This window comes from Staurois parvus, unplaced genomic scaffold (assembly GCF_062004578.1).
Source record: "Staurois parvus isolate SC_StPar_1 unplaced genomic scaffold, SC_StPar_1.0 ptg001451l, whole genome shotgun sequence".
NCBI lineage: Eukaryota > Metazoa > Chordata > Amphibia > Anura > Ranidae > Staurois > Staurois parvus.
Genome location: NW_028319247.1, coordinates 14,414 through 26,793, shown reverse-complemented (window position 1 = coordinate 26,793; position 12,380 = coordinate 14,414). Strand labels below are relative to the sequence as shown.

At 43.1% G+C, this 12,380-nt stretch overlaps 1 protein-coding gene across 1 annotated transcript in view; it reads right to left on the bottom strand.

The window, feature by feature from the left end:
- The window catches only part of LOC149435901 (nuclear factor of activated T-cells, cytoplasmic 2-like), a 133,582-nt gene extending 121,657 nt beyond the window's left edge, over positions 1–11,925 (bottom strand). The window contains exon 1 of the mRNA XM_089662264.1: positions 11,516–11,925. Within this exon, the coding sequence (XP_089518390.1) occupies positions 11,516–11,639 (124 nt within the window). The 5' untranslated portion in view covers positions 11,640–11,925. The remainder of the gene's footprint in view (positions 1–11,515) is intronic.
- Positions 11,926–12,380: the final 455 nt, after the last annotated feature.

The window sequence follows — 12,380 nt, the reverse complement described above, 5'->3', positions numbered from 1 at the left end:
AATTTTCTGTAAAATTAAATGCAATATGGCTACCTGGATGTGTTCTGTACACAGCTCTTCTACAGAACGCTCCCCAAATATGTCACTTCCTGCTTGTGTGATTGGCTCACTGATTTTCCCAGAAGTCTGCACTAAGATACAAATCATGGTTTAAGCATCCCCTGCAACAAAAATTTCATTTTTGGCGAGATATTCCCAAAGGGAAATCACGTCTAAAGGGATGCAGACCATGCCAATTTCCTCATTAGAACTCTGCAGGTGCAGCAGCTGATTGATAATTATAAAATCACTCCCATACAGATTCGCTCTGCACATGGACACAGACAAACAAAACCACTATTTCTCCACAATAACAAAAAAGTAGGAATCTGCTATAAAGTTTGTTAAAATCCCTGCAATGTACATAGCTCACTCAGACGGAGTTACTCTTTACACCCCGGTCACATTAGCTGCGACTTAGCATGCGATTTGCAAATCGTATGCCAAGTCACACCCTACTGTCTGCTATTAGAGTCATATCGGTGCGGTTCTGAATTGGTCGGAGCCGCACCGATTTCTGAAGTAGTACATGCACTACTCTTGGTGCGATTTGCATAGACATCTGTGTCAGATGTCTTGCAAATTGCACTTCAAATCGGCAAGTCACCCGATTTTGAAATCGTGCAACTTCACTGCAAGTTGCACGATTCTGAAATCGGCTTTGATGTGACCGGGGTGTTAAGCTGCAAAATCTCTGAGGTACAAAGGAAGGCACTGGGCGATCAGCTCTAAAAGGACTGAAATGCTGCACAATAGTGGGCTGAGCCTGTAAATACTCTCCTTTAAAAAAGTATGTTTTAAGCAGCTTAAGTGAATACTGGGTGCACTGGAAGTGTCCTAAAGGAAATCTCATGATTGATAAGTGTGTGGGCAACAATAGAAGTATCAAAATCTGCTTAGTAGATGAACAAAATTGCATATTTACTGTACAAGATCAGTGTTTAAAATCAGGGTATTTTCAGGGGTTGGTTGTCAATATTAGGCACAGCTGGAAACTGTGCAGTAAAGCAAGCAGTACCCTGGCCAGCGCAACAGACATACTGACCCAGCCAACTGGAAAATACCAGCAAGTTATCCGTTGTACGTCTTTGGTGATTGTTAAAAGGATCTCTTGTCTTTAATCTTCTTTCATTAGAGGCCACAGATGCTACAGTGGTTACAGTGAGACACTACAAAGCCATGCAACAATGTCCAAAATGAATCCCTGGTATGTTACAGCTTCTCCGACCTAATTAATTCCATGCTGCTAACAAGGACAAATCATTCAATTATGGTTTTTTGGTACTTTGAACATAAGAAAGGAGAACTTCAAAAAGAGCCCAATAAACTGAACTTGAAGAATGTCATGAGGGGGAGAGCGGGTCCTCGTTGTACAGTTTTGCACAAAAGTCAGAGGCTTTAAAAATAAAGGATGACAAGATTTAGGGAAAAAAACAGGCCATTGCAAACCAATGGTACTTAGAGGCTCCAGGAAGATCTAAACGTGGAAAAAAAAGGCTGAATTTGTTACAGAATGCACATTAAGGCTTGGTTCACATATGTGCAGGTGGTGCCGCTGCGGATCCGCACAAAAATCTGTGCAGCCGCACCACCCACACAGAACAATGCGGACCCGTGGGCGTGTGCCTCTAATTCTAATGGGACGCCACCCGCACAGGAAATCTCAACCGTACTGGGAACCGAGGTTCCCGTGTGGGCTTCGGTTTACAAAGAAGTGCAGAGACTTCTTCCCTTCGTGTCCCGGGACACGGGAGTCCATTCAAATGAATGTGCTCTCGTGGCCATGCAAAACGCGGCCCGCACGGACGCATAGATGTGAACCAGGGCTCAAAGGGAATCCCTGAAGTGTTTTTAGAAGAACTAAAAACTCCCAAACTACCACGTTGGAATTTGTATGTTTACTAAATTCGGCTATGAAGAAATATGATTTACACACCAGCAATTGTCATTGCTATATAAAGACCTCTTTGGTCAGATCTGCCCTACATCCAGCAACCAGAGATGTTCTAAACTGACTGCTGCTGTGTATGGTTCACTCCTGACCAGTATATTGACTGACTGCTGCTGTGTATGGTTCACTCCTGACCAGTACATTGACTGACTGCTGCTGTGTATGGTTCACTCCTGACCAGTACATTGACTGACTGCTGCTCTGTATGGTTCACTCCTGACCAGTATATTGACTGACTGCTGCTCTGTATGGTTCACTCCTGATCAGTATATTGACTGACTGCTGCTCTGTATGGTTCACTCCTGACCAGTATATTGACTGACTGCTGCTGTGTATGGTTCACTCCTGACCAGTATATTGACTGACTGCTGCTGTGTATGGTTCACTCCTGACCAGTACATTGACTGACTGCTGCTGTGTATGGTTCACTCCTGACCAGTACATTGACTGACTGCTGCTCTGTATGGTTCACTCCTGACCAGTATATTGACTAATTGCTGTTCTGTGTGGTTCCTATCTCTGTGGGGAAGAGAGAGAAAGGAAATATGGTGACTTATACAAAATGTAAAGTATTCCTAAACCCAGGACCTACCAGTCTACCAGTACACAGAACATGGAAAAGCAATTATTGTAGTAAATACAAACTGCTAAACACCTTTTCTCATCAGCAGTATATAGCAGTCTTGGGGCTTCTATCAGTGTCCAGCAGAGCACTGGTCAAAGCTTGCAGTGAGGGCCCTCGATCCCCTCATTTTTTGCATTGTATTGGTAATGTTCTGTTCCCCTTTGTAATGTACAGCGCTGAGCGAACTATTGGCGCTTTATAAATACTGTATAATAATAATAATAGTGGGAGTTTTCATTCTCCCCTGATGGTCCTATGAGGCTGCGCAACCCCTGATTCTCTGTCTGGACAGCTCTGATTGGCCCTGTGCTGATCACATGCATCTTCCCAAAGAAGAAAAAAAACCTCTCTAGCCATAAACACCAAACTGAGCATTTGCAGAGTGCATCCTGGGGCAGGGATAAGGGACAGTAGAAGGGGAGGATCCGAGAAAACAAGATCAAACAGCCTTTTTACACAATGCTAAGGGTAAACCCCTTAGGTTCCACAGTGAGTATAACAAGCATGCTTTACTGCATCTATAGACTGATTGTACTGTTGTGGGTTTAGTGACACTTAAGAACAGGTAACTTTCACCAATCATTTATCTAGACGTCCAACCTTTTGTTGTGTGCGCCAACTCCAAACCAGCTTGGTTAGATACATACAGGGCAGCAAATGATTCAAGCAGCTTATGTGTAGGTACTTAACAATGCGTATTACTCAGCATCAGGCAAAGGTCCGGTCAAAGCCAGATGAAAGGAAAACAATACGTAAAACCGTTTCATGAGTGTCATGAGAAACAGGTTAATCTGCCTCTGATTATGTTTAGCTTCCATTATACAGCTGGAAGAAATATCTTACAACCACAACACTTATTAAACAGCTTTACTGTAAGCACTATTCTAATAATGAAAATCCCATCTTCGGATGGTTTGTTTAAGCGTGTAAACTACACGCCACTGACAGACAAAGCTGCCATTCTGGGGCGCTCATTATTATTCAGCCTAAAGAAGCACCAGGAACCGGCTAGAACACTGACAGATTGGGCTTTGACAGACTGGAGCCGTCAGGTTCTATGTAACATGCTGAACAGCTTATCAACAAGATAATGCCCTCAGTGATCTCCAACGTCTCCTCCAAGACCCACCAACAATACATATTCTACAGTAGCTGCTGAGAAATCTGCGTGTTTGGACAGTGTGAGGACAAGCCAGCAACAGACAAGAACTAAACACAAATGAATCAGAACCAGGTAAACGGATTTCTCCGTAAAGTGGAACCTCACCTAAAAAGAGTTTTGCTCTCCACCCCCCCCCCCCCCACTCTCTGACTTTTTTTTTTTCTGGAAATGGATACCTATTTCTTCCGCCCCGGCTTGCCTAGGAATTCTGCCTCCCCTACAACCTCCTAGGACAGATCACTTTTGTATAAATGTCAGTGGACTCACTTTTGTTGCCAGCGGTTTAGACATTAATGGCGGTAATATATATATATATATTTGGAGGGGACAGCAAATTTCCATGTTATACAAACTGTACACTGACTACGTCACATTGTAGCAAAGTGTCATTTCTTCAGTGTTGTCACATGAAAAGAGAGAATCAAATATTTACACAAATGTGAGGGGGGGACTCACTTCTGGGAGGTACTGTGTAAGTCACCTTATATTTTCTCAGAACCATACACAACAGCAGTCAGTCAATATACTGGTCAGAAGTGAACAATACACAGCAGCAATCAGTCAATATACTGGTCAGAAGTGAACAATACACAGCAGCAATCAGTCAATATACTGGTCAGGAGTGAACCATACAGAGCAGCAGTCAGTCAATATACTGGTCAGGAGTGAACCATACACAACAGCAGTCAGTCAATATACTGGTCAGGAGTGAACCATACAGAGCAGCAGTCAGTCAATATACTGGTCAGGAGTGAACCATACAGAGCAGCAGTCAGTCAGTATACTGGTCAGGAGTGAACCATACAGAACAGCAGTCAGTCAATGTACTGGTCAGGCGTGAACAATACACAGCAGCAATCAGTCAATATACTGGTCAGGAGTGAACCATACAGAGCAGAAGTCAATATACTGGTCAGGAGTGAACAATACACAGCAGCAGTCAGTCAATGTACTGGTCAGGAGTGAACAATACACAGCAGCAGTCAGTCAATATACTGGTCAGGAGTGAACCATACAGAGCAGCAGTCAATATACTGGTCAGGAGTGAACAATACACAGCAGCAGTCAGTCAATATACTGGTCAGGAGTGAACCATACAGTGCAGCAGTCAGTCAATATACTGGTCAGGAGTGAACCATACAAGGCAGCAGTCAGTCAATATACTGGTCAGGAGTGAACAATACACAGCAGCAGTCAGTCAATATACTGGTCAGGAGTGAACCATACAGAGCAGCAGTCAGTCAATATACTGGTCAGGAGTGAACCATACAGTGCAGCAGTCAGTCAATATACTGGTCAAAAACACACATATCTTTTTTGCAGTGCCTCACCGAATAGATTCATTTATCACAGCAAATCTAAGTCATAACTTTTATGCATACATTTAATACATTTGAAAGTGGATTTTTATTTTATTACAGGCACCACATATTTTACAAACGGTGATAATAACCTGCAAATTCCTGAAAGGGTTGCAATTTCAATCTCCACAAACTAAAAATGATATTTTATGGCCTCATCAAAATGACAGATAAATTATAAATAGTAGCCATTGGCAACAACCCCATTTTCCTGAGATTTACTGTTACAAGTGAAGCCTTAGGCATTAGGTTAGTAATTCAGTCCAGAGAAAAATCTGCATCAAGTAAATCCTGCAGTGGAGGAAATGCACATGTCTTTGGTGTCACAGAATAAACCTCAACTAGAAACTAATAGAAGAAGGAAGTGTGAAAAAAAGCGCTTACTCAGGATTGAAAGCATGGGAGCTACCTTGAGAATAAGGCTCCAGGCATTTGTTAATATAAGTATTTGGCCTATTTATACTGCTTTGCTTAGAACAGCAGAATACTGGCGGCAACAACGGACTACAACCTTTAAAACGTTCCATTGTTTGGCTAAATTTAGGTACATCTATAATGTTTATATTAATCCAACATCAGAACTTTAGGAGGCACAAAGCCTACTGAGAGGGGTCACAAGAACCTCTAGAGCCAAAAGATCACATGAAGCTTCCTCCCTATAAAAGGTCTCTTACATCCATTATTAGAACACACAAAAGGTTCATACTCATTAGGGCAAAGTCATTCTAACTTTTTATCATTTTATATTGTTTTCTCCAAAATACACTTACCCTAGGTTCACACTTGGGCTCCATGCACACGGGGCGTTTTAAAAACACCCCGTGTGCAGGAGGACTTATGCGGAAACACACTACTGTCCATTTAACATGGTTTTCTAAGGGTCTAGTTCAGGGGTAGGCAACCTGCGGCTCTCTAGCTGTTGTGGAACTACATTTCCCATGAGGCATTGCAACATTACAAAACTGACAGTTACAGATATGATTTGCAGAGGCGTGATGGAACTTGTAGTCCTGCAACAGCTGGAGAGCCGCAGGTTGCCTACCCCTGGTCTAGTTTTTCTGCAACAGATTGCAATTTGGGTGTAATAAAGTTCAACAGACCGGCACCAAAACCGCAAGGTTAGGAAAGTATGACAGCTCTGTTCATGTTGTACGACTCTGATGTGACTTTACACACTCTGGCACTCAAGTGGCATCAAAGTCGCAGTGGAGGAACCTTTGTGTACAAAGTCACATGTTAGGGTTGGGGTTGGGGCTAAGGTTAGAGGTAAAGAGGAGCTCCAGTCTCCTTAAGCTGCTGACTTTTAGAAAACAACAAATGACCTGTCCCCTCCATCCAGTGGTTTGCTTATTGGCTGTCCTCTGTCCCCGGTGACCACAATTTAATTACGGGGCAACTGGCTGTGACATAGTGAATGGTCCCTCAGTCTTCTGGGACCTGTCATGTGTCCCGGAAGACTGCAGGGGGGAGGATAACTTTCACTCGCCTAGTACCTGTCAAAATTGGGTACTAGGGGGGGTACCTTTCCTGCCCTTCCTGCTCTTAGCACATTTAACATGTTCCTAAAACATTTCACAGACTCTGATCAATTACATGGCATTTACTATAATATCTGCTGACCAAACAAGTTCTCATTATCAAGATTAAGGCCTCATGCGGTTCAAATCCCAACCACGGCATCACCTGCCTGGAGTTTGCATGTTCTCCCTGTGCCTGCGTGGGTTTCCTCTGGGTACTCCAGTTTCCTCCCACACTCAAAAGACATGCTGGTAGGTGAATTGGCTCCTGTCTAAATTGGCCCTAGTATGTGTATGTATAAATGTGAGTTAGGGAGCTTAGATTGTACACCCCTTGAGGGTTAGGGACCTTAGATTGTACACCCCTTGAGGACGAGGGACCTTAGATTGTACCCCCCTTGAGGGTTAGGGACCTTAGATTGTACGCCCCTTGAGGACGAGGGACCTTAGATTGTACACCCCTTGAGGGTTAGGGACCTTACATTGTACACCCCTTGAGGGTTAGGGACCTTACATTGTACACCCCTTGAGGGTTAGGGACCTTAGATTGTACACCCCTTGAGGGTTAGGGACCTTAGATTGTACACCCCTTGAGGGTTAGAGACCTTAGATTGTACACCCCTTGAGGGTTAGAGACCTTAGATTGTACACCCCTTGAGGGTTAGGGACCTTAGATTGTACACCCCTTGAGGGTTAGAGACCTTAGATTGTACGCCCCTTGAGGGTTGGGGACCTTAGATTGTACACCCCTTGAGGGTTAGGGACCTTAGATTGTACATCCCTTGAGGGTTAGGGACCTTAGATTGTACACCCCTTGAGGGTTGGGGACCTTAGATTGTACACCCATTGAGGGTTAGGGACCTTAGATTGTACACCCCTTGAGGGTTAGGGACCTTAGATTGTACGCCCCTTGAGGGTTGGGGACCTTAGATTGTACGCCCCTTGAGGGTTAGGGACCTTAGATTGTACACCCCTTGAGGGTTAGGGACCTTAGATTGTACACCCCTTGAGGGTTAGAGACCTTAGATTGTACGCCCCTTGAGGGTTGGGGACCTTAGATTGTACACCCCTTGAGGGTTAGGGACCTTAGATTGTACATCCCTTGAGGGTTAGGGACCTTAGATTGTACACCCCTTGAGGGTTGGGGACCTTAGATTGTACACCCATTGAGGGTTAGGGACCTTAGATTGTACACCCCTTGAGGGTTAGGGACCTTAGATTGTACGCCCCTTGAGGGTTGGGGACCTTAGATTGTACACCCCTTGAGGGTTAGGGACCTTAGATTGTACGCCCCTTGAGGGTTAGGGACCTTAGATTGTACCCCCCTTGAGGGTTAGGGACTGATGTGAATGTACAATATATATGTAAAGCGCTGCGTAAATTGATGGCGCTATATAAGTACCTGAAATAAATAAATAAATAATGCACACTGAGCGTTTTTGAAGCTACTGCTAGGGGTGTAAGTTGTTTTTTTTCCTTCCTATAAACTCCCCTGCATGTTATCCTATGCGTCCCTGTACACACAGGCATTTAGCAACGTTTTGTGGCAGGAGAGTTTAGTGGCAGAAAAGAAAAAACCCATGGCCAGGGCATCCTGGAGCAGCAGCGTTTCGGCTGAAAAAAAAAATGATTGATGCGCTTAAATACGCCTAAACGGTAGGCGCTTTTATCATATGAGCAATCATTTATTTCAATGGCCAGAATAAAATATCTATTCTGGCCAATGAAATTAATTAACGCCCAAACACTTGACGCAGGTAAACGCGGTACACACTTTTACAATCATCAGGCGTTTTGGCTGCTGGCTCTTAGTGATGTTGGGGCCACACTTGAGGCCCCCCCCGTATCAACAAAGTCGGCCACCTCTGAACTAGGCTATAGCTAGAGCAGCCAATGCTATAAAACTACAACTCCCAGCATGCTTTGCCATCTGCCACTCAGGCCTGTGAAGTAAAGTTGACAGTACCACACCAATCCAGTGCGGGTTCAGTGTTAATGCTGCAAATATGTTTGAACATTGTAGAATATTCCTCTTGGACTTGGCACGTTCGGCCAAAATACTGAGCTGCTTCCACTTGAAGAGTTAATTTACTCAGCTGCTCAGATAGTATGCAGGAGTCCCATGTGCGCCTCTGATTACACGGTAGCTTGCACATCCTAAATAAATCAAGGTATTATCTTGTAGACACATGTAAATATTTGTCCAGCATACAAACTAGATGCATGCAAAATGTACCAGATTACACACATATGGTGCAGGATCTATGTAAATTCTGGGTGATTTCTACATTATTTAACCCTCTGCTCGACTGCAGTTCTCCCACCGCGACTCACTGTTTCCTGTTCTCTGCTGTCACTATGCCAGACCATACTGAACACATGTGCAGCCACGGCTCATTGATATATTAAGATGATGCTTTGTATTTGATGACATATCTGTCAACAAGATCACAGTACTGGAGAACAGACTGACACAATCCTAAAATCACTTTTACTGTTCATACTGCCAATCCAGAGTAATCAGCAGTGAATACTCGGGGTTTTGACATTTAAAAAGCAGTATTAAACCCAAATGCAAACATTTATTAAATTGCTGCTTATCAATTCTTATGTGTGATGACTGCATTCGTTTTCCTTTTTAGGCTTCCTTTCTTTTATTTTTTTTTCTGGTATTCCAGCCAGCAAGTCTGTTGTTTTTCACAGCAGAAACTCTCCAGGAGAATGTATCAGTTTACATGGATGAGACAAACCACTGGCAGGGGTGGTTACAATGATCAGCTTTTATTTATTCATGTAAAACCTTTATGCCAAAAGGTAAAGCAAAGTTTTATGTAACTGATTATAAAGTGTGAGCTGGAGCTTGGCCTCAATTTGTTAGTGTAATTAAATCTGCTAGTACATCTAACACTGCCCTCTAATGATACACCGATATATCGGCTGTCGGAAATTTTTGACTGAAAATAGGGTTATCTGCGTTTTGTCGACAGAAAAATAAAAGGTGCAGAAAATTGACTTCTGTGCAGACTCGCGTCCCATTGACTTCAATGCAAAAACGCCCCCTACTGACTTCAATACAAAATCACTTTCCTTTTACGTCAATGCAAAATAGGGCCTACTAACGTCAGTGCAAAATTGGGTCCCATTGACTTCAATGCAAAATCGTGCCTCATTGACTTCAATGCAAAATCGCGCCTCACTGACTTCAATGCAAAATCGCGCCTCACTGACTTCAATGCAAAATCGCGCCTCACTGACTTCAATGCAAAATCGCGCCTCACTGACTTCAATGCAAAATCACGCCTCACTGACTTCAATGCAAAATCACACCTCACTGACTTCAATGCAAAAACATCCTCTATTGACTTCAATGCAAAAACACCCCCTATTGACTTCAATGCAAAAACACCTCTCTTTAAGGTTTTTAATTTTATATAGATTGCATTTTATTTTCTGTAAAATTTTTGTGTTACTTTCAATAAAAGTTATTTTACGTTACTGGATTGTATTTTTTAAATTCATATTCATTTAATATTTCATGATATTAATTAAAAAGTCAAATATAATACAATTATATATGTAAAATATATATTTTAAAAAAAAAAGGTCCATTTCAGTTTTGGTTTTCGGCCACGTATATCCCTAATTTTCGGTTTTGGTTCAGAATTTTAATTTCGGCTCACCACTACTACCCTCCCCTGCAGACTGACAATGGTGCTGTCTGCAGTACCTCCTGTGCTCATTTCTCCAGAGTGGTGTCTCATGAATACAGGTGATGTGTTACTGGCTAGATCACCAAGTAAAAACAGGTGGGGGGGGGGGGAGGAAAAGACAAGAAAACGAATGCAGCCACCCCATTTAATAATTGGTAAGCTGCAATATATGCCTCTTAGATTGTAAGCTCCCAGGATCAGGGCCCTCCTATCCCTCTTGTATTGAACTGTGTTGTTGCTGTATTGTCTCCCGTTATATTGTAAAGCGCTGAGCAAACTGTTGGCGCCATAAATCCTGTATAATAATAATATTCCTCCTACCAGTCCATCCCCCACAGTTACTACCTTTTGTACCACCAGCCCCTCCCTCTTAGATTGTAAACTCCCAGGATCAGAGCCCTCCTATCCCTCTTGTATTGAACTGTATTGTTGCTGTATTGTCTCCCGTTATATTGTAAAGTGCTGAGCAAACTGTTGGCGCCATAAATCCTGTATAATAATAATAATATATTGCAAATTTTTGGTTTGGGGTTTAGCACCGCTTTAAATCTCTGAGTCTAGAGTACTGAATACTGCTGATAATTCTGCAAAATGGCCACCAAATTGGTAATACGCAATAACACTGAGCCAGGAATTGACATTCTTGGTGGACGTAGGTGAATGCAGTTTATGAAAGTGCTCTTTTCCTGATGACAAATTCTCTTTTAAGAAGAAAACTATCAACTATTTTTCCTGAATGGGTCCAGCTTGACCATCACTGATACCTCATGGAAGAAAAAAAAAAAAAAACATTCAGGAAATTGGCTATATTGTAAACTTTAGCAAAAGCATGAACATAATGGTACGCAACTAGACATGTGCGGCAGAAAACTAAACACAGTAGATTCTGTGCCAAAAAGCAAATACAAGGATAGGTTAATAAATGTACACAATGCTGTGCAGCCTGCAAACAGATGAAAAATAGAAAGCAAACATTATTTTACGGCCCTGCTGTGAGTGAAAGAGATTTAACCCTTTGCTTTCTCTAGTCTAGCATACATGTCGCCTCAGACACGTAACACGCACACCTCCCATAAATGAGCGTACAATATTCATATCACTAACACACAACACGGAACACCTGCTGCTTCTATCCCCAGTGTTTACAAACCTTCCACAGAGTTGGAAGACTCAAAATTAAACAGGTCAGCAAAGTCGAAATCAATATCAGGGCTGTCTTTAGAGCAGTGCATTCCCAACGGGTCAGGATCGAGGATTCGATCGGCGGAGCTCATCTCTACTAAAAAAATATAAATAAATAAGATACTAGCGACCGGTTGTAAATCCTCAAGACAAAGCGGGTCCAGGGAGTTCTAGAAGGTTTGCTAGAAAAATTTCAGTCCTTGGGAAAATAGGGTTCCGCTGATCCAGAAGCACATTGGAGGTCCATCTAAAAAAAATAAATGAAATAAATGCACAATGATGGTGCAGGCTGGTTGGAGCAGGATGGAACAGGTTCTCCTTCAGGTGTGCAAATGGTAAGTGCGTGTTTGGACGGCGGGCTGGGAAGACGGGTCCAGGGCTGCTCTCGGCTCAGTGACAACAGATCACAAGTGTGTGAAACTGGCAGAAGTACAGAAAGCAGCGAGTGCAGAACTTCCTGCTCACAGCAGACACCTGCAAGTGACGAGGCGTGTCCTGCAGCCACAACTGGAGAAGAGAGCATGTCAGCAGCCGGTGTCACATACTAACACTGCCCCCCGGGCACTAAACAGGAACAACAATAGCAATCTGCTAACCTCTTCCTTCCCTTCTTCATAATCAAGACAAAACGAGGACCACACCATGCCCAGTACACACTGTAATAATGAGGCAGGGAGGGCAAGGCACAACGTTTACCAATCAAACAGGAAAACCACCATTTGTTTTAGTTCCTCAAACGACTACAGTAAGCGAACATTGGATTGGGTGACCTGCAAGCTTTCAAGACAGCCTAGCTCATAGGGGCACAACCTGGGACCCTCCAGCTGTTGTGG